Below are 27,782 nucleotides of genomic sequence, written 5' to 3' on the forward strand. Positions count from 1 at the left end.
GACATTTACAGAAAAAAATTCAACAAAATAATAAGTAATCATACCAACAAAACCATGCAAGCTTATGACTTGCATCAATTCATAATTGTTCAGTTTACCAGCCTCAATATCATGTGCCGAATGTTTTACTCTTTTATATTCCGTAGCCCTTTTAATGCTTCGGGATAAGAAAGGTGGTACTCTTGTATGATAAATCACTTAACCCTATTATAATTTTTGCACATTAACAGTTTCCATAGAGACCCCTCTATCTCCCTCTACGTTAACAGTGGTGATAAACAATACCACAGGAGGCCTTCGAAAGATATTGCACAATATAATGTGAAAAGAAAAATCTACATTGACTCCATAAATAAAAGCATGTCAGTAAACAAATAAGGCGCAAACATTAATTACCCAGGCAATAGGATCCACGTGATATAATGGAGAATAAAACATACATCACAGTATGAGGATTACCGTTGGATATTCACTATAGTGTACAAATTATCTCATGATGAACAACATTGTGGGTCTGCCGGCATTCATTGTTTTTATGTGAATCTCTGCTATGATTTTTTCGTCACTCCTCTCAGTGCTTGTGCAGATACACATCACCTAAACTATAGAGACAAAGTGAATACCTACAAGTTCCCATTAGCAGGAAATGGAAGAGTTTAAAGGTATGGTATAGTTTTGGTTGAGATGGGGATTTAGATGATAACTTTTTCCAAGATAATTACAAATCAGGTATATTACAGTGCATAAAATTCTGAAAGGAATTTAAAAGGGGATGGCGAGTAACTGATCAGTGGCTGCTAACGATCACCCCGACATTGTTCAGGCATGCTATGCTACCTGGAACCACTAAACTGCTTATTACTTGAATATGAGACCATTCTGAAGCAAATAATGTTCACGCAACAATAGATATATAATGTACTCAATGAATACCACAAAGATTGGAACTATCATCCCCCAGCATTCCCACTGATTTCCAGTGATCACTTACTAGCCATCCTTTTTAAAGTTTATTTGATGAATTTCGGTGTTTTAATGACTGAAACATCCGTCAAAACGAAGTAAAACGAAACAGTCCCATAAAAGCTGGGTCCCATGTTATATAAGGACCATCGCTTTTTGATATCCCAACTATTACAAAACCAGTATTTATGAAATTAACTCTGAATTTGCTTGCGGATTGCTTGTGTGTGTGTCTGTATCTGTGGTTCTGTGTTTGTGTATGTGTGTGTGTGAGGGGGGAACACTTACACGTGCATGTTGACTCCTGAATGTTAAATGTGAACAGTTACAGAAAAAAAAATACATGAATGACTGGAAAATAACACCGGATAGAGATATGAGACGAATATGAATGAAAATTTAACGAAAATGATTGACAAAAGACGAAATCGATCATGCTGTTTTGAGTGCTGCGAGTGAGACTGACGAATTTGAACTGTAAATGACGAAAATGTACGCCAAGACTAAATTGAATGGACTTTATTTGGAAATGAACCACGAAAGACGAATTTGAAAGTAAGATTGGCTTATTCCCGACATCCTGCGACGAAATGTAAGTAAAAATTTGTGAAATTGATTGAAAAAAGTGGAAATGAATGGGAAAACCTATATTTCATAAGGAACATCTCATTATTTCTTTCTCTCTCACTTTCGATCATCTCGACCATCTCGACCAAAACGATACTATCCCTTTTGAATAAGAAGGGAATAATTATATGTTCTGCCAGCATCGAGCATTTCTTATATGGCAGTTTATAAGGAAATATATTGTTCTTCTTCTTATCGTATGACATGTAAATAGTTTGAGTGATAAGTCTAGGATGCTGAGCCAGGCTAGAGCATCATCTATTCTGTCTTTAATTCCTTCGAGGCCACCTGGTCAGCATCTGAAGAGGCAGTCTTGTTAAACTATGTGCTGTGCATGCCATACATGTATGATGTTCTTTGTAGACGTTGTGATCGAAGTAGGTCTATACATTTTCGCACCTACAAATGTATAATAATGATCATGATAAAGTAAATACAGGAACATTATCTGATTTGCTGAAAGAAAACAAACAAGGCAAGGTGAAATACACAATCCGGAAAAAAAATGACCAAAACTTCAAAGTTATTTGCCTTCTGTGGGATATGTAAGAAAACGTTTTATTTAAGGCTGTACATATACATGTATACGTCACGGAAGGTTTGACGAAAAGCAAACCTCTTAAGACAAGAATACTCGCGAATCAAGTACGACTGCGTTCGGTCACCTCGTCAATAACAGAAACCCAAGTATAGGACATTTGAAATACGATAATGACGACGGTCGTATACGAGATTCAGCCTCAAATGGATGGTTTAGTATTGGTTGCGGTGGGGATTCATCTTTTAACTTTTTAACTCAGATGCGCTGAAAACAACCACATGCCACAACGCTTCCGGATTTTTTTTTTTTTCGCAACAAACTTCACACTAATTATGTGCAAAAAAAAAAAGGCAAATCGAAAACAAAACGACATACAAGACGGGCACAAGCTACAATCGTTTGTTACATGCAAATTATGCCTGGGGATGTCACTATACACTGTATATTATATTGTATAACAAATGAATAAGGCTCAATATAATATACTGGAGAATGAAACATACAATATACATTGAATTACGAGGATTGGTATTCGATATTCTGCAGTGCACAAATTATAATAATATGATGAAGAAAAATATGGCTTAATGCATTGTCTTCAACATCGGTTTGTAAATAGACGAGACATCCATCAAAACAAAGTAAAACACAATATTACCATAAAAGCTGGGTCCCGCCTTAAAGTAAGACCACTGTTTTTTGATATCCCAGCCACTACAAAACCAATATCTATGACATTAACTTTGAATTCCTTTAGAACTGTAGGCTATAATTTTCTTATCATCTCACACACACGCACAAAAAAAAAAAAAAAAAAAATTGGATACCTGTAGCTCCATCTCGACCAAAACGACACCATTCCTTTGAGAAGTTAATAAATGTCCGGCAAGTATTGAAAATAATATGGCAGTTTATAAGGGGAAGACAACATTTTTCATTTTATAGTATGACATATGAATAGTTAGAGTGATAAGCCTATAAAGAAGCGAAGCCTGTCTAGAGCGTCGACTGTTCTTTGAGGCCACCTGGCGAGCATCTGACGAGGCAGCCCTGCAAAACTATGTTTTGTATACCATCCATGTTTGTTCTTTGTAGACGTGGTGATGAAAGTGGACCTTCTATACATTTTTTTTCCGCTCCTACATGAATGTATTATGATAATGATAAAGACAATACAGTAAAATTATCAAATTTGCTGGAAGAAAACAGACACAGCAAAGTGAGATACGCAATGCGGGAATAAATGACCAAAACATGGTAGCTATTTGCATTGTGTAGGATATGTAGGCAATTTTTTAGTCAGACGCTATACAATTAAAATACGTCACAACAAATTTGACGAATAGCAAACCTTTTTAAGACAAGAGTGCGTGCAAACCAGGTTGACTATTGTGTATTCGGTCTTCTCTTCAATACGGAAACCCAAACAGGACATTTGAAATATGATAATAACGACGGTCGTATACGAGATTTAGCCTTAAAGGGATGGTTTAGTATTGGTTGCGGTGAGGATTCAGCTTTTAACTTTTTGCGAGATACTCAGAAGCCACTTTATGAGCATACATAGAGCATGTAATTCTAAGAGGAAGCGAAATTTGGTTTGAAAATTGGCTTGAAATGGGAAAGATATAAAAACAGTAAAAAATCAATCCTAATAAAATGTGGGTCCCAGCTTTAATTAGGAACGCTATGTTTACGATTAAACTCATCCATTTCAAAACCGATTTTAATCAAATAAACTTGTAAAGATTCATAAAACAATAGTGATTATAAAAATTATGTCAAAAGTTATAATAATGATAGGGTCTTTATTTGTTACCAAGGGTAGCCTCTCCAGTGTTGCCGCTGGTCTACCAGAGGGCCCCTGCAATTATTTTAACCCCAGCGTTGCCAGGTACCCATCTTTACACCTTGGTCGAGAGGGACGTAGTTGGTAAAAACATCTTGTCCAAGGACGTACAGTAAGCACTGGGCGGGATTCGAACTCGGGTCCTCCGATCGGGAGTCGGGAGTCTTATCCACTATGCACAGAGCCCCCACAATTCTGTTTAGAGTTATATTTTCTTCCATATTTCATAACAGATTTCTTGTAGTCTCAAAAAAAATCATCACAAAAAAAAAAAACACGTTGCAATCCTAAAGTCCCATCTCAATTAACCGAAACTGTACCATTTAATGTCTATGGCGGTGCTCATTTATGACACCATGAGGATATCGAAGGGTGAATTAAGCTGCGACATTCCAAGACTCAAGTCGCTGTCTGCCATGCACGGACTGAATACCCCATGCCCCAAAACATCAATTCATGTAGTCCCCTAATACCTCAAGACAGTCTTCTCTTTGCATAGAAGTCAAAATTTCTTGTAATTGCTTCAGTGACTTCAGTTTCCCTTCTTTCTCGGCAGCGTCTATCAGTTCGACGACGCGCTCATGGCTCTCTGAGAGAAGTGAGGTTTTCTTGTCCATTTCTAGGGCCTCTGCTAACTGTCGCCAATCACAACACAGATGGTCCCGCGGAGCCAAAAGCATGTTGAGCTCCCTGCGAAGACTGTGGCAGACGATCGGTCCGCTGCGCTCCAGCCTCGGTGCTTGGCGACCTTCGACGCACCCTGATGAGAGAAAAAGTGTACAATTGTTGGGTTTTGGAGTTTCCTTCACTAGGAATATGAAATAGTATCCTCTATGGCAACGAGAAAAAAATGTTAACAGGTCAGTCAACTATTCAACATTATGTAAAACATTCCTGAAGTCTCGAGGTAGCTTATTACAATATTGCTATATTCAAATGTATATATAGTAGTATTTTAGGAGAATTTTTATATCTGTACTTCAGCAAATGATTAACAGATGAAGGGATTATGTCTGGAAGCATAATGCTACTTTCCGCTTAAAGAAAACAAAAGTGGTGCGAGAAGAATCGGTTCAGAGAACTTTAAAAAAAACTGTTGGGAAAAAAATCAGTGAACACTAATTGAAATAGGTAGCTCTTTCTCTCATAAGCATTATGGATGAAGGATGATGTTACCACTCGACTAATGGCTGTACACGAAATTAGTGTTATCTTTTTCTCTTGATATTAAAGCGAGTACATTTACTTCTCTCGAGCAGTAAGTATAATAAGAGGTGCTGTGTCATTAAGTAAAATGTCTGACGTGATAAAAATAATAATGATAATAATAATAATGATAATAATAACAAAAATAAGTGACGGGGCGGGTTGAGGAGTAAATGCGTCAGTCCAGTTTTCGTTGAATACCCACCAATCACTTCAGATTTCCAATGACCATGCCCCCGGTATATACTTTAACACTATCTCGTAGTTATTTTCAGTGCAAAAAGGAATCTACAAAATTAATGTTCATCTCTGGTGCCCCTCTAAAATTTCGACATATTACTTCTGACACTAATTTATGTTAAAGGTGTAATGAATTAATACGTCATACTTCTCTGCCATTCTGTCCTTGCTTTTCTTTTCATTTTCCTTTTTGTTTCAAATCTGCCAGCTTGTCTACTTGGAGTGAATTCCACTCTACATTGTACCTTTAGAAGGATCAAAGGGATGGTACAGTATTGTTGGTTGAGATGAGAATTGGGCTTTTGACTTTTTGCGAGATACCAAGAAAACACTTTAAAATAGTGACAGTGCTTTAGCATTCCATTCAAAAAGGAAGTTAAAGTTTATTTCATGAAAATCAGTTTTGGAATGGCTGAAACATCCCAAAACAAAGTAAAACAAAGCGATAGTAATAACAAGTGGATCCCGCCTTTCATAAGAATCGCTCTGCTTTGGATATCTCACCAATTTCAAAACTAATTTCCTTCAAATAAATGTTGGCTCCTTCATGGAATGACATGTCCTTTCATATTTCATACGAGGATTCTCATTATCTCACCAAAAAATGTTAGAAATCTGAAGTTAGGCCTCAACCCAAACCGTACAATCCCATAAAGATCTTATTAACGTGATTAATTTCAAATGACACGAATTCTTGCAGACCTGTGATGAAATTTCTTCCCGAAACATGCCAAGAAATTCAGTCAGTAACCTCATATTACAAATGTTTACAAATTATATAAGGGAATAGGTAAATGTTTTCAGAATAGATACAACGTGTAATAGCGTCTCATTAAAAAGTGATAATTTTCTTATCATGTATCCTTAACTTCATAAATGCAGTTAACTTCGTGTTCTTTAATCATTGAGTATCACTACATTACATACCTCGTTCTTTTATCTCCTTGTTGCGCTGTAATAACAAAGCAGAACGAAAGTTAAAAGAAACTCTTGGCGTTTGCACCTGCACTTATACTGATCTACATTATTTAACTTTTTTTTCTACCACTATAAAAGTTAAATGCAATGGCCGCACTTCATGAGCAAGCCAGTATATTCATAGTGTTCTTGGTGTATTTTGTGTTCACCGTTAACTTTTATACAAAATTTTAACAGTAATCATAATACATAAATTAGAAATTCACTGCCGATACCATCGATATCATACACACACAGACACACATGGACACACACGCTCAGAGAAAGAGAGAGAGAGAGAGAGAGAGATAGTATTATGTTACAAAAAGGAATCACTATCCTGTAGTTGTCTGCTTTGAAATGATTATGCTTATATTATTCACGTTGCTAATTTTCGGAAATTATTTATTTTACTTCATAAAACGTTATGCCTTAGTTTCACAGATAAGAAAAAAGAAAAAGTTATCCAAAATTACACGTATTTAATGAGCAAGTTTACAAGACATGGTCTCACCCATACGTGACGAGGATCTATGATAACTTCAATTTTTTCCTCACTGCTCTGCTGACCAGCCGTCATTTCAAACTGTTGTTGGTTATCAATGTCACGCAGGATGAAATCACAAGGATATCTGGACCTTCGCCTGAGTGTCTCGTAGGGAATCGTCTACGGGAAAAGAATCAAGAAAGCAACGAAAACATTAAATTCATCATACATTTCTAGTTTCAAATGTTCTTTTCCAAGTAACACTTTATACGCCTTATTCAAAATGTGTATAAGTTTGGCAGATATTTTTTATGTAGCTTATTTATGTGGTTGGAAATTACAACATTACATTGTTGAAGCGGGTGGTGTTTTTTTTCTCCACATTTTGCCTTCGTTTCGTTTACTTTTGGACTTACTTATTTCTATTTTCCTTTACACAAACTCACTGGGAAATACGAGTAAAAGCAACAGCTTTAAAATATGACTCATAATTATATCAGAAGTTGCAAACTTTGACAGATGTCGAGCATCGAGATGTATTATTGAATTTACAGTATTATATGTGGACAGAAACGGTCTTTCATTTCTTCTAGCGTATAGGCACAGTAATGTGCCTGGTTGCACAAAGTGCCGTCTGCTGACTATCGCTATTATCACGTGGGACGAACCACGAGAGGTCGGCAACATTCGCCCGTTTTCATGGTTCAGTGGGTAGGGGAACCACTTCACTGGGTTGGCACCATGCTCTTTGCGATGAATGAATAAAGTGGGATCTTTTACGTGCGTGAGTCTTGGGTAACTCACACACGGGACTTCCATAGTCCTATCCGTGGGACAGAGTTTTTTTGCCTCCTACTACAGGGGACGGAATGTTTATTATACAACACCTCAAAATGATGTCGAATTGTGATTGGCCAAGAACATGTCACATGACATTCAATAGAAAATACCTACCAAACTCATTGAGAGTGACAGCCATACAATAGGCCCCTGGCATGGGCCTATTGCACGGGTCGAAGGTACTATAGCACGGCTTCGTGGGGGGGCTACTAATGCATGGCCGCTCACAGAGTTCTGTGGCTCACAGCAGCAAAGCGCCAGCAAACTACAATGTACATATATTGTACGTGCTGGCCGGCTGCGCTGCGCTACCCGCTGCCGGTAAGTCTCACAGACCAGGCGCGGCGGAGTACTGCAACGTTAACGTGTACGTACGCGCAGCTACTTTACCTACAACAAATAGTTGCATGTATTGCGGCCTACCTACTGCTGTGTTTTTAGTTTTGACTCTGATCTGCTACGTGGACCACAGTGATCCCAAAATCAAGACTTCATTTCAAGTTGAGAAACCGTAATTTGATTATTTTTCTGTGTTTTTTATACAAAATCATTTTCGGAAATAGAGAAAGTCTAGACTTACTACTAGATCTACCAACATCTCAGATCGGCTTAACAGTCATGCAGGCCTAACTCGATCTAACGTTAGCGTAGAATGGGTATAGACCCTGCGGAGTTTGACTGTGTGGTCGAATCATGACGAGTGTTTGAAAGCAGTACACAGGGTGGTTTACAATTCTCGGCCTAATTGTTACATTTATTTTTGGGCCTTCCTGAGTTAGCGGTCACTAATTTAGTACTGTGATTGTGGACAAGGTGTTGTATAAAACGAATAATTTATGATTTTGTTTGTGCATTGGGGCACGTAATACCGCACTCGGCGCGAGATTCGCCACTGGTCTATTCAACGCGGCGCTACGCGCCTTGTTGAATAGACCAGTGGCTTATCTCGCGCCTCGTGCGATATTCGTGCCCTATGCACTCACAACTCATAAATTATTCGTATACTAGTACACGCAACATTGCTCAGTGAGACTCGCGGTATCCTTGTATCTGAAGGCAGAAGCGCTACCGACTGATCCTTATCACAGCCTGTGCTTCCTATAAGTAGCTGGATTACAAGCGCACGTCACAACGCCATACCCAGCACTTCACATGATACTAGTAAACAAACATAGTATTGCAAAACCAGCAAATGCGCACATTAATTGCCCGCATGAATGAGAATGAAAATTCGTCAAATATCGTTGTTTCTTTGTAAATAATTACGATAACTTCTATCATACGGGACTGAGAATACATTAAGCATTTTCTAGATCTCTCTTACTTTGTCTTTAGCTCCTCCACTCCAGTGAACGTTCATGCCATTGTATCGCTTTCGCAATTGGTAGTACCTCCTTGGATGTGCTGTTGTGTTTCCGTGTTCGCTCATGGCTTCGTCTATTTCCTAGACAAACGTAATAAGCCATATCATTGTCAAAATATGTCGACGTAAATACGGGTCGGTGATGGTCATGTATTAATACCACTTGACTAATGCAGCTATAGGATCGAGATCAGTCCCGTTTGAGTTACACTTTCCCTTCCAAACAATATTTTATTTTTCCCTTAGCGCTGCAAAGCTTCGGGAAAATACCAGACAACATCGTATTTTCCCTCAGCGCTGCAAGCTGAGGAAAATATCGCCTGGGGAAAATATACCTCCAAAGGATATGTCAAATATTACTCTACACCTGTCAAAAAGACAGATGTATGCCTAGGTATGCATACCAGCGATAAACGTTCCGAAGGAGAGAAAGATAGAGAGAGAGATTAGTTACATCCCTCTTTGCTCTTACAATTATAGTTGCCCACACATACAAATACAAGAAATCATTCTAACAAACATATCAATTAAAATACAAAAAATACCCATGTTAACGAAAAAAAAAAACACCAGAAGAAATATGCACAAACTTATGCGGGACTTCAATGATTCAGTTTACAATGCATCGAGTTAGATATTGGAAGTACCATTGCAATCCATTTCGCGTTGTCATGGAGATACGACGTTATAATCGCGTTGGAGTTTGCAGTTGGTCTTGACTTTGGTAGGTATGACGTCACGCCAATTTCCTTTCCTTCCACGCCTTCGCCGGTCACGGTGACTTTGTACAGTGTAAAGTGATCAAGATGCAGAACAAAGACGTTGTCGCGTACGACGCATGTTGGCGATCCATCGGCAGCACAGGGCATTTTGGAAAATTCTAAAACCAAAGATAGGAGAGCGCGTTTATTTACACCTTCCATTTTGATAAAGAGAACTTTCACTAAAACTACAACTGATGCAATTATGTTTCTTTTTTAGTGTTAAAGGCTGTCGCACCCACCCCCTCCACCACCCCCTCCCACACACACACCAAAAAAAAAAAAAAAAATGGTTCCCCATGCAGACATCTCGATCACTGCAAAGAGAGCATGCAATAGAGTTTCTATACCCCCAAATACCAAAGCAGAATTTGAAACCCACAAGTTAGGGAGATTTCATGGGAAGGAAGAATTCATATTGTAGCTTCAACTCCTTCCTCATTTCTAACATAAACTCTTAGACCCGGGGTTGTGTTTTAGGTGCGAAAGAACGAACTTCAACTGTTTAGCACTGTTTAGTATTATCATTATCAAAGTGCCGAAAAAAATCATATTTCTGAATGGTCCTGCTCGTATGTAATCTACATTTGTATTACTGGAATCTTGCGACGGTTACTGAACACCAACTCGGCGACCAAAATAATGCTTCTAGATGTCATTCAGAAAGTGAGACATTGAGAAAAATAATTACTAAACCATTTTAAATTCGTCATCAGATTTGATCGAACAAAGATCACAAAGTACTTGGTTACTGGAAGACAAGTAGCTTGCAAACGGTTGGCAACCTGTTTGTGACAGAGTGACACGTATTCTCCAATCAAATTACATCAGAATTTGCGGTTTTACTGTCGGGGTCGGCACCCGGGTCCCGTTTCATAAAGCTTTGTTACAATAGTTGCCATGAGAAACTGAAACCATTGCAAAGAACAAGTTTGTCATACAAATATGGCAGTTGCTACTCACAAGTTTTATGAAACGGACCCAGATCTTTGCTCGTAATCATGTGACTTGTGTATAAAATTTTCATTCATGATTATGCAATGGTTTAACAACTCGAGGTGGGTAATGGGAGAAAGAAAAAAACACGTTTCAGAATTTATAGTATTTGGGATGAGAGATAAGAATGTTTTCCAATTTATAACAAATTGCAATGAACAAGGATGATAACATGGCAGCCTCACCATAAGAATACTTGGATAAAAGCATACATAGATTCTACAGAGGTGAACTTGTTAAGCAAGTAGTATTGTAATGGCATTACGCTGCTCCTTTTTTTTTAAATATATGTATATGTCATCAACACTGTTCAGTGTAATTTGTTTAAGATTGTTAGAGTATTGGTTCCTCTGCTCAAGGATCACAATACATTCCACAAAATAAATCTATACGTGGACTTGTCAATTTATGTACATGATGTGAAATTATGAAAATCGTCTGGGATGCTCCTTTAACGGGGATGTAACAATATCAAATTTGTTCACAGAAATATGATAGACGGACACCAATCCAGAATGAGCCGCGCACAAGTGTATTGCGTAGTTTCAGGCTACAGACAATTCATCCCAAGCGACTTAGTGGGTTAGCTGGTGATGGGTTTATGATGTTTGTTAATTCTGAATTTAGCAACAGACACAATTACCTATTGACGTATCATCATCACAATAGTAGAGATGACCTTGCGCGTTCTCGATGTCGCTGATAATAGCGCAGTGTGGGATAGTCAGCGTCACCTGCTTCTGAAACTCCAGACCTGACGGTAGACACTCCACGAGCGGTCCCGCGTCAAGTTCATCGTCCCCTGCCTGCTGAATGCCATGTTCCCCTGGGACCAAGGACACCGTAATTTGTTTTGGTTTCCCAGGTGGAAGAGCTCCTGCGGGAATATTCAGAACGATGTCCAAGCCTTCAAGCTTAATGTTCCCTCCCAAGTGATCGATGGTCCGAGAGCAAGTAAACTGTGATGTCTGCCCATGGAGGTTAGACTCCTTGGACGGCGACTCTGCGGGTTCATTTTGATCGACATTTTTCGTTGGCGATTTCGGCGATTCGTTGCCGTCTTTGGTCGCGGAGGGTGAAGTAGGGTTGACGTTCTCGACACCCTGAGACGGGTTCACACTCTGCTGGTCATTTTTATTCTTCTCTTGAGTACGATCGTCAGACGAACTACGCTTCTGTGGTGATTTGTCTGCTGCTGTCTCGTTAGGATCTTGACTTGATTGGTTAGAGGTCTTCTCTGAGGTCTTTTCGCCTGTCAAACGAATATAATATACGTATACGTATTTTATAGGATTTAAGCTATTCTATACACATTATATATAAGACCTCAATAGATCCTTGTCATTTGACTGTTTATTTGACATTGATCAATTGTCCCACTTAACTATTAAGTCATTATTCGCGAAAGCGTGTCTCCCCTTACCGTGCAATCTTGGATCTATGCGATTTGCTCCATTGCACGCACGCCGAGAGCCGGCACACGACTACGTTAAACGCTTGGGTTTGCAGCGTGCATGCGATCAAGCATTTATATTGACGGGACAGCCTGCGCGCTAGCGTCTACCCCTCAGCAATCCCACGATCTCACATTTCTCTCGTTTCTATATTCATCAAACATCAAACGACGAGGAGCTATTTTTACGTGTCATGATTTAATACGATAAATAATACAGGTTTTTCATTTCGTGCAACAGGCAGAATATTTCATTCGGTGAAATGTTAATGACCAATTAAACGAGGCGCAGCCATATTATTAGTTTACATTGTGCATATTCTTGTACATGTATGAAGTTCTGATTCTCATGTAAAGACATGAAAGAGGTGTATGCTCCTGATACATTTTTTAGTAGATAAATTACAAAATATACAATATAAGAAATGCATATATATAGGGGGCCCTATATATATATATATATCTATCTATATAGATAGATATATGTATATAATTATACTTATATATTTATTGTGTGTGTGTGTGTGTGTGTGTGTGCATTTATGTAATGCATGATTTCTGTTTTAGCATGAGTAATAATGTACTGGACTAGGTATCTGTGGTGACATGTGTTGTTAATACGATAATGATCATTAACATGTGTTTTATAATCATAGTATCACATTTCCCCCTTCTCTTTTTTTTTCGCTTCATCACTAACCTTCTACGGAGAGTACTTCTCCGGAACTGCCAGTTGAATAGGACGACCCTGTTGAAATACTGGTACTTGAAGACTGCTTGATATCATCAGCACTTCCGAGCTTTTTGGGATTGCCGATGCTGGAGCCAACGGAAGATGCTCCAGAATCAAAAGAAGTCAGTGTAAAGAGTTTTTATCAGGTTATTAAAGCAAAATAGTAAAGCTCTAGGCAGCGGAAGATCCTGTTTGACAACAATACTTAGAACGGTACTGTTTAATGATAGTATCAAAAGCAATTAGCGAATTTATAATGTAATATCAGTTGTCCAGTTGTGATGTCAAGCAATGCATATATCACCATAATATTTTCGTAAAAGATTTACAATTATCGATAACCACAACATGAGTCGTTTTACATCAAGTCAGAATGACTTCATTTGTGTCAGACATCGTTTAGACATTATAAAAAGACATTCTTTTCTCTCTGCCTACATACCACTGAAGGACTTTTCCTGAGATTTTTCCAAGCTGCCGGTTATTTTTTCGCTTTTAACTGATTTTCCACCTGAGAAGTATCCTGGATCACTAGATCCATCACCTGAAGAGAACAAGAGAAAATTCAGTGTGTGACATTAACTAAACATTAAAGCAAACGCCATTAAAATCCTGATATTTCAGCTCTTTATGCTGTTGTTGCTGTTTTTATTTCCGTCTTCAGATACAATACACACTTTAAAAATATATATATATACATATAATACGGTGTGAAGAAACGGGGAATTGCGCGTTCAGCCAGATACGACGGTTCTTCCACAGGGTCCCACATTTACAATGCAAATAATAATAATAATAATACATTGAACACACAAAACGTGAAAAAAAATCCCAAATGAAAAATTATTTACAGGACTGATACAATGAGAGTCTACAATAATCAATCATAAATGAAAAAGTGAAAAGAAGAAGAAGAGAATAAACATAAAAGAAGCATGACCCCCTCCCCATAAAAGCAACACAACAACAACAAAATGATTTTACGTGTTGTACTTCACTGTGTCTAGACAACCAGGTAACGTTTGAAAAGTTCTTGGTTAATGCATCACAAATTAAATTGGGCAATAATTGACTGTACATTGATATTTCCCCGTAGAAAAAAAAGTCCTTTGGCCATTGTTAGAATTTGGCAGTGAATTATTCAAAAGTTTTCTAAAAAATTATCAGATTTATACTACTATCACTTTATTTACACTTATCCTCGACAGAACCCCCCCCCCCCAAAAAAAAACCAAAAAACAACAACAACAACAACAACAACAACGAAACAACAACAACAACAACAACAACAACAACCTCACAATCAATCAAACCACTATATACCTGGTTTGGATTCCTCAAAATCTCATAGTTACCACTTTCTTGTACCCTCCACCTCTCCTTTGTGTAAACACTATCTAACTGTCATGGCAAGGGAAATCGATCACGTGGTAGTTCATGTAATTCCTAACATCCGTTAACAAAATGTTTTGCAGATCTGTGCTGACGAATCTAGCACACAATGTGCGATAATAATATTTTTATTTTTACTCACCACTTGTATTCGTTCCAAATTGCTTCAATGCACCCCCGTCGTCCGGCTCAACGGCGATTGTTTTCCTGCAAACGGTGGTTATTAAACATTTTGTACTCAGACTGACTACATGTGAATGCTCCAAATGAATACGATAGGAATACCACAAGAATATTAGCATTCAACACAGAGCAAATGACAAAAGAATTACTTCTCTATCTTCAGCCCCACATTATTCGGTTCCCCAGGATTTTTTTTTTTTTTTAATCTACCATTATTATGCTATACACATGGTCTGCAATAACTGAAATGAACGTTGCCAGCTCAGCGGTCCTTGATGGTTTTGATCAAATTCACGTGTTTGGGATTTTTTTTTCTTCACTTTTTGATATAAACGAATTTATGTCGAGCCACTGATAGGTGTGAATTGGGGGGGGGGGGGGAGAGAATATAAAATGTTATCAGCAAGAAAGCTACGTAGATGGAGGACCCCATCAAAGGAAAGAAATAGTACACAATAGGCCAGTTAATGTCTAGCATTACAAGTGTGCTTTAGAGGCACTCCATCCGAGGTGAACTGTATTAAAAAAACAGAAAGCAAACAAACAAAAAATAAATAGATATGTCATTGTGGAAACTGGTATGCCTCGGCCATATCGCATTATTCTCCCACGGGTCTCTAGTCTTGATGTTTGAAAGTTTGATGGGAAAACCTGATCTTTGATTATAACAACTTGATCTGCATTTGAATTCAATTTATATAATTTTGATTTGTAAAGTTGTTTGTATCTCTCGCGGTTTGGGATCCTTTGGGAGGTCTACACAAGACGATCGATGCATAATTGCAGTAAAGTTTAATTGAGCCTTTGGCTAAAGTGAGCTAAAACGTCGTTATACATGTTAATATACTAGTCCTTGTAAACTTCTTCTGACAGGCAGGGTAAAGTAGTGAGCGAGAAACCAGACACTTGCCTTTCTGCAGCCTTACCTCAAATCTTCAAATTGGTCCAAGAGTTCGCCTGTCTCTGGCCGCCTCTTTGGATCCTTTTCGAAGCATGGTTCAAGAATGGGCTTGATGTCTTCTTGGGCAAGCTCTAGAATGATTGGAGATACTTTCTCCTCCTTCACAAATCGTTTCAGCAACTTGCGGTCGTCAAACTGGTTCTCCCACAAATCTTTTTCAACAAACATCTCCAAAAGGGTGCAGGCCAGTGACCAGACGTCTTGCTTCTGGCTCTTCGGATTCCTGGGAGACACCACAAATTCCGGGGGAATATACTTGTACGTACCTTTCAGAGATAAAGCTGAAAAATGTGTCTGGCTCGCTCGCTTTATCGATGCCAATCCGAGGTCACAAAGAAAAGGCTGGCGAGATCTATTGAGCTAATGAATTAACAAACAGCAAAATAAAAAATGAATAGAATTCTCCGGCGTTTTAATGTCCACAAACAAATGGATGTTGAAAGTCTTCGCGCAGAATGACCTTCACACGTATAATTTCAAGCTTGTATAGTTAACAATCCTATTAGTCAATTGCTGTTGGAGTAATCCCTATGGTTACTGCGTGCCGTTAGGCATTTTTTATGATATACTTCCTATGAATTTCATTCAATATCGGGTCCTTTTTCACAATAATACCAATTCGAACAAAAATAAGCAGTTGTTTTTCACACTTGGACTGCTGAATCACATTCCCTTCTTTTTTTTTAAATGCAATGCAATAATTGCTTTGTTTTTGTTGTTTTCTTTTTTTTTTACAAATCAAACCATATATTCAACAGTGCTACAAAACTCTGCATAAATCTCAGAAAAAAGCTACATTGATCAACACTCACCCTCACACGCACCTAATCAAAAGTGAATGTCAAGAGATCTAATGTACTTATATTGATCGTCATACACACCATCTAGGACATACGCAAACAAACTCGCATACCACGCACAACAGAAAAACAAACATAAAAACAATAAAGGTAATCATGACAGACATTACTCTAAAGGCAGCACTTTCTCACCATGATGTTCCCAGGCTTGATGTCTAAATGAAGAATCCCTTGCGAGTGAAGGAATACGAGTGCTTGAAGGAGCGACGTACTGATCTTGATTTTATCTCCATACGTCAGAGGAGGCTGAGGATAACATGAACAGAAATTAGAATTGAAATAGGTGCGTTTGATGGACTTGATGGCTGGAAATGTTGCAGTCATTATGGAAAAGCACGTAGGACTGATAAAATTTCGCCAAACTCTACTTGCACAGCCTTGACGGCATTCGCGGTAGACACAAAAATCTTGCTGAAGTTGTACCAAAAGCCCAATCCAACTCTGTTATCATGTTCACAGGCTAAGATAATGACTTCCTGTAGTTATTTTATTTCGATTAAAATCACGTTCATCTTTCTTTCTTCCTTCCTTTCTTTTTTTTAAAGACTATTGTGCAATCACTTGGTACCCTAGGTGTGTTAATTAGTGCCATGCATTGTTTTATCACGTAAGAATGTTGCTGAAGTTTTCAGTGCAAATCATTTATAAATCCAAATAAGATGAAAATTACTACCATACCCGATGCGTCATATGACCCGATACAATCATATTATTTCAAGAACAAATAGTAAAACAAAGACAAGTAAATATATAAATACATGTGTGTAGGTTTTGAAATGTCTAGTTATATGAATTCCAAATTAAAGGAAATGACAAAATTTCTCCTCTTGTTAATGAGGTTCAAATAATTACCCACCCAATTCCTGTCAGACAGTCCATTATAGTTAAAATGAAAAACACAAAGCAAAACAAAACGGTACCTGTAGGCATTGCTTGAAGATGATTTCACGAAGATTGAAACCGTCGATGAATTGCATGACGATGTCGACGTGGGACATTTCTTCATCATAACACACGCCGTACAGTCGGACAATGTTTTCATGAGCAGCTTTCCTGAAATATCGTGATAAAGCAAAAGAAAAATAAATGATAATGCGTAAACTATAGAAAACTGACGTCACACCGAAGGAATCGAAGTAACGAAGAAAACTGAGACCAAAAAAAAAAGAAAAAAAAATTCATAGAATCACACAATATATAGCCCACTAACACTTATTCATCTACATCATTACATCAAAGACTCAAACTGAGGAAGGGGATGGGATGAAGGTACTGCTACGAATTGAGTACATCATTTGGGATTTCAAAGTTGTGCCTAAAATGCGAGTATAACTTCATGTTTTCCTCTACCCTTTGAGGGAAGAGATCCTATGCGAGTTGGCTCGCCGAAATGCTCTGAAATGCAGGGGAATTTAAGTCCAAACATGTATGTGAAGTCAGCGAACTCAGACATGGTATAAACTCAGAATTCAGCATCAAGTAAGTCATGTTTGTGGAAAACATTACTAAAGTCAGAAAGTTTATGAAAAAATCCTACATACCACTGAAGAGTATTGACTTTTCAAGTCTTGTCAGATTTTGTAATGGTGGATTTTATTTTACTGCTTCTGTACATGATTCCTGGGACGTGATTTTACTGTGACTCCAAATAACTTGTTATCTTCTCTCATACCATGGCTGCACCAAAACTTTCAAAATTCAAGGCTCTTTAATTGAATGCCGATGTCCAATTTTTCTTGGAGCTTCCTTTTTGCGTTCTACTACAAATAATACTTCTGTAAGCACTGAATGTATAGTTGTAGAAATCGCCTGTGTTTATTTATGTGTCATTGCCCGGTGATTGAGTGTTAACTGACTAATTTCTAGCTAAATATATGTAAACATGCTATGGTTAGTGTTACCAATTACACTTACGCCATGGTTTCAACTTCATGTTTGATTTCTTGCAGTTTGGATGTCTTGGTAGAAATCTCTTTGATGGCAACTTTCTGCCTTGACCATATGCCTTCGTAAACCTTTCCGAATCCTCCCTTGCCGACGATTGACTCCCGTTTGGTGAGATCCTTTTTGTCGATAAGCCGCACGCCCGGCGCGAAACCTTCAATTAACACAGTAGATTATGTGCAAGTACATTCATGTATTTGCATGCCACAGACAAATAGTTTTGTAGATTAATGAACGCTTTTAATCATGTGACAGACCTTTTTTCTTTATTGAATATAACTTCAGGTAGGCCGTACACAAGACAGGTCATTATTCATAATCAAAGCATATTCCTTACAAAGAATACAAGTATTAATATAGAAACGTTGTTGAACATCAGATTCCGGCCAGGGTTTATACGAGGTATAGTAATACAAGTCTTGATTTAAACCTTAAACACAAATAACGAATTTGAATTTTTGACAACAAAAACAACAACAACAAAAGCAGTAATAATCTCCGTTGAATCAAACAGCACATTCCCCACCCCTTATCTAACCCGGAAACCGTTCCATATCAGTCAGTTACCTCCACTTAGCGTCGTTGGCCTTTGTTTCTCTTCTGGTACCTCATCCTCTGGAACCATGGAGAGCTTTTGGCCTCTTCCCCTTAGAGCAGACAGAGAAATAAGTCAGAAAATTAAGCTTAAAAAATGCGAGATTTTGGAGGCTGGAAAAATTAAGACAGTGCTGGGTTAGAGCCCCCCCCCCCCCCCCCCCCCATCATCACGGCTGTTAATATTAAAGTATTATGCGATGTCATTGCCACCGAATTTGGTATATTCTTTTTTTTCTACACTCTTAAAACATCCGAGTCAGAACTGACCCGGGACTGGGTCCGTTGGGGTCACACACCATTCCGGGTCAGAAATGACAAGGAATGGGGTCAGATATTACCCAGTCAGAGTCATGAATTGGGTCAGGGTGACCCCATTCGGGGTCTTCATGACCAAATTCCAAGTCATTTTTGACCCGGAACGGTGTGTGACCCCAACGGACCCCGTTCCGGGTCAGTTCTGACTCGGATTTTTTTTAGAGTGTATACTATATATGTGAATGCTTTTGCATTTAAAAAATCTACAGTCTTATTTCAGCTTAAAATCCCTCTTCGAGGTTACTAAAATCAAGAAGAAAGTTTTTATTGTCATACTGTGTTATCTCACGTTTGCAATAAGTGATATACTTAGGCAAGCTGCATCATAACAACAGTATTATATAATTAAGTAGGTTGCCTACTCGTTATGTAGGCATCTTAAATGTTTTGGAATATCTATTACAGATCTTGTCAAGGAATGATCCAAAGGAAACTTGAATGAAAAAAAAAATGATAAACGAGTTCCACTTAACAAAACATAACATAACATAATTATGCATCTCAATAATTCATTCAAATCATATGCATGATCAGGTCATTCAATGCAGGTTAGTTTATATGTATCTACAATGTGAAATTACCAGTGTCTATTGTTTCATGCAGCTAAAAAGGAACATGTGCATGCATTTCTATCTATTGCATTATTTCCTCATGTACTTCTCTGTTTTCCAATCTAATGTATTTCATTGTTTTATCATCTGGATGAATTATTTGTATTCGCAAATAATATTCACTTTAACGAATCGCATGAAAATAAAGTTTTAAAACAGTATCTGTAACATACTCCAGTCCCCTTTGACTTTACACACAAGCAAGTGCGAAATATCAACTCTTTCTTGATATGCCGTATGCAAACGTGACGCCAGTCTGTAATCGTACATGCGGGGCATGCAAATTTGATATGAAAATTTGCACGAAAATCTTTTAAAAAGTCATGAAACGACGGCGCGAAATCTTCAAGCGTTACAAAATAATCGCAGATTATGTCGCGGAGGGGGGGGGGGTACCCTCGTCTTTCTAGGGTTGTATGCCCAATGGGTATTGTTACAACATGTACGGACAAGTATGATCAAAGGGACTGCACAGTACTGGTTGAGGTGAGGACGCAGGTTTATAACAGTTTTTGGTGAGATAATGAGAAACCTCTTGTAGAATATGACAGAGCATGCAATTTCAAGGATTCAATGTTTATTTGACAGAAAAAAAAAAATGGTCTTTAAATGGCCGAGATATAAAAAAAACAGTCATTTTAATACAATTGACAGGGCACAACTTTTATTACGATCTCTTTGTTTTACCTTGCTTTTAGATATCTCTGTCATTTCAAAACCGACTTTCATCAAGTAAACTTTTGATTCCCCTTCGAATTGTATGCTCTTTAACATTTGATAGAGTGGTTTCTAAATATCTCACAAAACGTTTCAAGCTGAATCCTCACCTCAACTAGTACTGTACAGTCCCTTTAACAACTTTCCGTCAATCATAGAATAGCACACAGCGTAAGCTAAAAAATGCACACACGCACATAACTGCACACACACAAAAATGAACACACATCTATACACAAAAAAGTGTACCTACACTTGTATGACTGTACAAAATATTTTACCTTTTAGTGTCTTCAGCCAGTTTCTTGACAAACTCGCGCACTTTCCTATTTGAGATGTACTCCAGAGGTGTTTTTCCCTTCTTGTTTTTCGTCGTAATGTCCGCTCCTTTCATGATGAGTAGGCATATCATGGCAATAGCAGGCCCTGTTACCCCAGATGAACGATGCTTGGCGCAAATCTGATTACGGATATTGCATGTAGTATTGATAACAACTATTATGGAACAATTACGACACAGCAACGGGAATTAAAAAACAGAACAACAACAACAAACCTGAAAACAGTTTGTCAAGCGCTACTATTGAAAGAATAATACAATCATATCAGATAATAGTTTGTTTGTTTGTTTGTTTGTTTGTTTTTTTCATCGTACCCGTTCCAGCGTGGGAGACGAATCCATGTTGTCGTTGTCACGGTACGCCCTCGCGGCCAGATGCAGGTACGTGTCACCGTCGTTCTCTTGAATATTGACGTCGGTTCCTTCTGCGAGCAGCAACTCAACACACGCCGTCTTGCCTCCGCTGAGGCTGGCTGCCGTTGCCGTTTGACCATTACGGTTTTTGGCGTCGATCTCACAGTTGCCCTGATATTTAGGGAAAAAAATGAACAAGATGAACAGATTAACAATGATGATTAATGACTTTGTAGAGGAAAAGAAACATAGCCAAACGTAAAGGCATGTAATTACGAGTATAATGACGTAAATCAGTCAGGTACTTACGTGCCCTGGAATTTTACTTACCAAACACACACAAAATAAAATGTACGAATGTTACAATGCGTACATTGCTGTCAAAATGAGACTTACCAAAAAAACTAAAATCTGATATCGGACGTAACTGTATTTGTCTGGTAATCATTCCTAAAATTATTTGGGCTGATTTATGAAGGCAATAGATTCCTTTAGAAATAGTATTTACACATACCATTCCGCTGTGTTATTATTATTTCTATTCTTTTTATTCGGCAATTAAACATACAATACAAGCAGACATACATTAGAATACAAACAGACAATTGTACTGCATGATAATCATAAAGATTGAGGTGCTTCCCGGTGCATGTCCGCTGGTTGCCTTAGGAGGAAAAGGCAAACTCTATTAATCGACGAGGCTCGAGGCCTTCCTCCCCGACCAGTGCATGCTTACAGACTCATGATTCCTTACAGTTTCATCTATTTTGTTGCACTATATTTTGTAAATAATTTCTCAGTATTAGTTATTTTGTTGGTTTTTTTTGCTGGTTTATAATTACACGCAAAACTATACACACTCTGGGGAGCACATACATACACACATGCACACACACGCACACACTTACACATAATTATACATTTTATATAAGTTGTAACATTGAAATATATATATATATATATATATATATATATATATAATGGCTAGTACAGAACTTTTCAACAATAATGTTGTGCGATATATATCTCAACGGCAAGTGGACTCTGCACTTTCATTCAGTATGCTTTGTCTGTTTGTCTCTAATTTCAGAAGGGGAAAAGGGATACGAAAAAAATCTGTATTTTCATTTTGGTCTGTTCACTGTGTTTTAATATGTTGTTTTCTTCATCGCACTCACGACAGAAAGAAGCGCCTCAGCCACCGCACGATGATTGTTTACGCAGGCGATGTGAAGAGCCACGTGTCCGTCGCTGAATTGCTCGTTCACCATATCTGGGTATTTCCCGACAAGAGCCAAGGCTGATCTGAATGCACAAAGAGATATGCGCACTTAAAGGGATGGATAGTTTTGGTTCGGATGGAGATGCAGATTTCCAACTTTTGTGTGTGTGTATTTTTGGGATAATGAGAACATGCAATTCATAGAGGAATTAATAGTTTATTTGATAAAAATTGGTCTTGAAATGGCTGAGATATCCCAAAAAGCAATCCTTATAAAATTAGAATCTCTCTGTTTTACCTTATTTTTGGATATCTCAGTCATTTCAAAACTGATTTTCATGAAATACAATGTCAATTCCCCTTAGAATCATTTGCTTTTACACATTTAATAGAGTAGTTTCTAAATATCTTTCAAAACAGTCGAAGTTAAATCCTTACCTCTACCAATACTATGCAGTCCCTTTAACAAACGCTGGTGTGTCAACCATGCAATATTTAAAGCTCATCAGTGGAAATATAAAACTTGAAAAACATTCCAGTTTACTTTTCATTTTCTTGCTTTCCCCTCCTTCGTCGCTGTCTCTTCATCTAATTCATAATTATTTCCAATCTCATAGATTCATTCAAATTATATATAAATGTATATACACATCAGCGAAAGTGCGATCTCGTTGCATTATGCTCCACATGTTACGTTTGAATTACTTACATACGTATAAATAGAGGCATTAACCCACTAAGGACATTTTGTCCAACAGCCTTTATAAAGTAAATTAATATTGTATCGACATTGCAGTATTACATTTTGAATGAGGCAAAGGCGCAACTCTCTGATCATTTTTCGCACTAAACTAAATAAAATAATGCAAGAATATACATGGCAAATTTCAAACGAATTCATGCCGAAATTTGGAATTAATTGCGGTGTACACTGACTTGCTCAAAATTGAACATCATATCCGAAAGGTTTCAACTCCTTCGACTCCTCCTGAAAACAAACTGCAAGGCATTTTTTACAGGTATTTTTCCGAAAATATCCACAATAGACAACTACAAGACGTTGCTAGAATCCAAGTTTGCAGTTGGACGGACATATCACTAGAGACAGCATTGATCACGTGAACGTTTATCTCTCCCTTTTGGTTTCTCATTTATTTTTCTTGACAATACATTTCCTCCACGCTTGAAAATGGGCTTTGATAATGGACGCCTTCATTTACTGGTTTTACTTGTTTATTGGTTTGCTTATTTCTCATCATCACCTCGCCTCCCCGTGGTACGCAGCGTAGTGCAGGAGGTTAAATCCCTTCTTGCTCTTCAGACGAGGGTCAAACTTCGCGCTGGCCATTAGCATTTCGAAGAAATCAGAGTCTTTCCTCACGGCCCTGTGAAGGGGGGTTTCTCCGTTAGCATCCTGTGACAATGGAATAATGTTAAACACAACGGATAAATTATATGATAAAAAAAAACATAGCATTACAGAGCTCGATCCTTCCCGGGCAGCATATATATATATAGATAAGTATATGTATTTAATATATATGTATTTATATTCTTTTTTTTAACGAAACAATGGAACAAACAGGTTAGTGGTCGCTTTCCTATTGGTAATTTATAATGTCTTTGAAATAACATCTTACGTCAATTGAAATTCACTCTTAAGTAAAAATGTCTTCTAGACAGTGTGAGAATGGAGCATGAATTGAAGACATAAAAAGCTTACCATAAAGAGCTTTTATTTCATCTCAGACATTATGTTTTTTAATGTACTTGGAAGACTTCACGTATTCATAGAGTTATGCATTGCTTTGCGGTACACTATTCAATATTAAGTGTAATACTACTACACATACATTTTAAGCAGCAAATATTCCCTTTCACAATTCTAAAAGGACAAGTTTCTTCATATCTCTCTGTGCAACATCTTACAAACAGCCGACTCTGAACCGATAGAAGATACACATTTGGTATTGATAATTATGATAGCAATGCAGTAATATTACCAGAATGTCAAACCGCGGATTGAAATCTAGCAGGGCAGCAATGCATGCTTTGTTGTCATTTCCAATCGCTACATGAAGGGCAGTGGCGTTATGTTTGGTCACAGCGTCGACATCAGCACCATGCTCCAGCATGTATCTCATGACAACGCCTGCCTCTCTGAGAAACCAATAATAATAATAATAATAATAATAATAATAATAATAATAATAATAATAATAATGTACAAATACTCTGCCTTGAGAGTTTTTGGTTAAAACTCTTGGGAAAGGTGACTCCAAAGAAAATATTCATCGAGGGGCGCATCCCCGAAGTGAATCGTTCTTTTGGAGACACCGACGCCTTTAACTAAAAAACAAACAAACACGCAAACTAACAAACAAACAAACAAACTCGAAATTACGCAAAGTATAAATTGTTTTGTAATTTGATCAAAAACTTAAAAAAAAGAAGGGGAAATGGAAAAAAAAAATAAAAGAAAGCAAGAAGTCGTATAGTGGATGCAATGTTGTGAAGGGATCTTACATTGACTATGAGAAATTATGTTAAGCAAAGTTGGTTATCAGTCATGTCATGTCAACATCGGTAGCACTTGCATTACTCCGTCGAAAACAGCCCGTAATTTAGGTGTCATATTTGATCAGGAAATGTCATTTCGAAGTCATGTAACTCAAATTCAGCGGATTGTTCGATATCAGCTGCGTAATTTAAGTTTCATAAGGAAATATTTGTCTAAATCTGCAGCTGAGATACTTATTCATGCTTTTATTTCTTCTCGGTTGGATTTTTCGAATTCATTGTTGTGTAATCTTCCAAAAAAAGATGTCACAAAACTTCAACGGTTGCAAAATTCTGCTGCCCGATTGTTAACTTTTACTAATAAGTTTGATTCCATGTCACCTCCGTTCCTTACATTGGTTACCTGTAGAAAAAAAGGATTATTTTCAAGATTCTGTTATTAGTACATCATTCAGTTCATTCTTTTCCCCCCATATATATAAGTAATTCTGTTCATAACTACAATCCGACACGAAGGCTACGTTCATCATCAGATACATTCTTACTCCAAACACCCAGAGTAAAACATGGGTATGGTGATCGTGCTTTTTCCGTTATGGGACCAACATTGTGGAATCAGTTACCTCTTCAGTTAAGGGAACTGTCATCTACAGAGTCATTCAAATCCAAACTTAAAACTTATCTGTTCCTTTCATACTGAGGACTGTAATTGCTGTATGTCATTAATATTGGATCAATATTGTATTTTTAATTGGTATATGTTGTATTCTTTATTTGGTGTATATTTGTTTTTGTTTACCATTTTCTTCTTTGTTGAAATGTTTGAATATGTATATGCATGTAAATATATGATATCTTTTCATTTTTGACGCGCCATGAGCACTGAAAAGTGGACCTGTGCGCTATACAAGTAGCCACTATTATTATTATTATTATTATTAGAAGGAGCGCAGACAGTGATGTTTGTTCTACATTTCACAGAGCAAAGCAATGCGCAAGGCCATCGTTGTTTTTTATGACGTCACAATTGTTTTGTTAGACATTGAGATTTTTCAGAGTGACTGTACGAGCAGTGCGCAAGTTGCCTGTAGGAAACTTGTGTGTAGCTCATTGGGATGTTTTACTTTTAGTGTGTGTCTTTCCAGTGGACATGTTTTACTTTGTGTTATGCTCATGGACTTATAATGACTCGTGAACCTTTTCTCAATATCTAGCTCGTCAGCCGTAAAACTCGTGGTTATTAAGCTCTTCGGATGACCCCTGAGGTCGGAAAGCTGGAATTTTGATTTTTCTCCCGTTGACTAGACTCACGCCTCTGCCGCATAGTGAAGTGGAACTGCGTTCTGCTTGGTGTCCCCGACATTGAGGTCTGCTTGGCCTTCCTCTACGAGCACCCGAACGACGTCAAGTTGACCCTTGGCTGCAGCCGAGTGGATGGCCATTCGTCCCCCTCGACGAGTATTGACCTTGGGAGAGACAAAAAAAAAAAACACGTTCGTATGATTCTTCCTCTCATTTACCTCCATTTACCACTATTTCTTCCCCTCCTCCTTTCTTTCTTTCTAATAAATTTTTCAGTGATGGAAAAGGTGCTGTTATTACTGCATATTTTGACATTGCTTGTCGATGTTGTCAAGGTACAGTCAGACTATATAATTTCGTGAAAGGATATCTTTTCAGGAGTCTTCTTAAAGGTGTTTTTCATTCTTTCTTTTTGGAACATTAGAATTAGCAACGGAAGCGCTGGGACACAGAGCAACATATTTTAAGTTTACTAGCAAGACTTGGGGGGGGGGGGGGGATTATAGCAATTAAGGTCGAAAATTGTCAGCGATTAACCCTAAATAGGCCGAACTCCCCCCCCCCCCCCCCCCCCACTCCTGACGTTCCGCGCAATATATCGCTACGCGAAAAGCTATCGCCGCGACGTTTCATGACTTTTTTCTTTCGAGTGTCCCGCATCTTTTGACACCAAATTTGCGATGCCCGGGCGCACGGTTTCGAAGTTGCGCATAAATATGTACGTGCATGTAAGATTAAAAATTGCTCAAAATCGTGAATTTGTGTACATTTCAATGCAAACTGTGCTTAGAGGCAAATCTCATAAAAGCATGATTATTTGGGGGTTTTATTGATTAAAATCAATTAATAACATATTATTTTCTTGTTCGGAACAATGTCGCAGACAAGTGTCATAGAAAAAAACTAGAAATGTCGCTATGGCGACTGGTATGCCTCCGCCATAATGCAGTGTTCTCCTAATAGGTCTACAGTATATGTGGACAATGTGTGATTACATTTTCAAAAAATTGGCAAAATATCAAAATGACATGTTTGTCACAAATGTATTGAATGTTTACCTTCCTTGACCTATGTTTAATTGGATGAATAGGAGATTATGTATTTGGGGATTTAAGAACTTTAACTTGACTTTGACCATTTCATAAGTTTATGCACTGAGTAATTTTCAAGGTATGGAGAAAAAGCTCAATTTCTGTATTGAACAGTAAATTGTTATCATTTTCATCTGGCCTTTGATTTATAATAGAATCACTGTCAGGCAGAACATACATACATTCAGCATGCACTAAGTTTCAAGATAACTTGAGCCACTTCCGAGATAGGGAGAAAGAAGTACACTTGTAAGTTCAGCACTTTCACTTGATCTTTGACCTTTTGACCTTTGACCTTCTTGGCAAAAAAAAAATCCCAGCGAATCTCTATTGGGTTATACATGCATACATCAAGTT

At 37.8% G+C, this 27,782-nt stretch overlaps 1 protein-coding gene across 2 annotated transcripts in view; it reads right to left on the reverse strand.

Annotated features, from left to right (window-relative positions):
- Nucleotides 1-27,782, reverse strand: part of LOC139710621 (uncharacterized) — a 48,962-nt gene continuing 21,180 nt past the window's right edge. Inside the window, exons 11-30 of one of the 2 annotated variants that reach the window (XM_071622545.1) lie at nucleotides 26,344-26,498; nucleotides 24,516-24,672; nucleotides 23,775-23,926; nucleotides 22,469-22,595; nucleotides 21,252-21,461; nucleotides 20,878-21,056; nucleotides 18,924-19,003; nucleotides 18,327-18,510; nucleotides 17,333-17,465; nucleotides 16,545-16,658; nucleotides 15,518-15,912; nucleotides 14,551-14,615; nucleotides 13,459-13,560; nucleotides 12,984-13,121; nucleotides 11,474-12,082; nucleotides 9,721-9,953; nucleotides 9,035-9,154; nucleotides 6,898-7,050; nucleotides 6,354-6,378; nucleotides 1-4,740 (exon numbers count right to left, since the gene is read on the reverse strand). In XM_071622545.1, coding sequence (XP_071478646.1) covers nucleotides 4,430-4,740; nucleotides 6,354-6,378; nucleotides 6,898-7,050; nucleotides 9,035-9,154; nucleotides 9,721-9,953; nucleotides 11,474-12,082; nucleotides 12,984-13,121; nucleotides 13,459-13,560; nucleotides 14,551-14,615; nucleotides 15,518-15,912; nucleotides 16,545-16,658; nucleotides 17,333-17,465; nucleotides 18,327-18,510; nucleotides 18,924-19,003; nucleotides 20,878-21,056; nucleotides 21,252-21,461; nucleotides 22,469-22,595; nucleotides 23,775-23,926; nucleotides 24,516-24,672; nucleotides 26,344-26,498 — 3,642 coding nt within the window. In that variant the 3' untranslated portion in view covers nucleotides 1-4,429. Of the gene's footprint in view, nucleotides 4,741-5,420; nucleotides 5,672-6,353; nucleotides 6,379-6,897; nucleotides 7,051-9,034; nucleotides 9,155-9,720; nucleotides 9,954-11,473; nucleotides 12,083-12,983; nucleotides 13,122-13,458; nucleotides 13,561-14,550; nucleotides 14,616-15,517; nucleotides 15,913-16,544; nucleotides 16,659-17,332; nucleotides 17,466-18,326; nucleotides 18,511-18,923; nucleotides 19,004-20,877; nucleotides 21,057-21,251; nucleotides 21,462-22,468; nucleotides 22,596-23,774; nucleotides 23,927-24,515; nucleotides 24,673-26,343; nucleotides 26,499-27,782 lie in introns of those variants that run through there. The other variant, XM_071622546.1, reaches the window with a different exon arrangement.

This window comes from Diadema antillarum, unplaced genomic scaffold (genome assembly GCF_040938485.1).
Source record: "Diadema antillarum isolate AM-2024a unplaced genomic scaffold, OU_Dant_1.0 seq00001548_RagTag, whole genome shotgun sequence".
NCBI lineage: Eukaryota > Metazoa > Echinodermata > Echinoidea > Diadematoida > Diadematidae > Diadema > Diadema antillarum.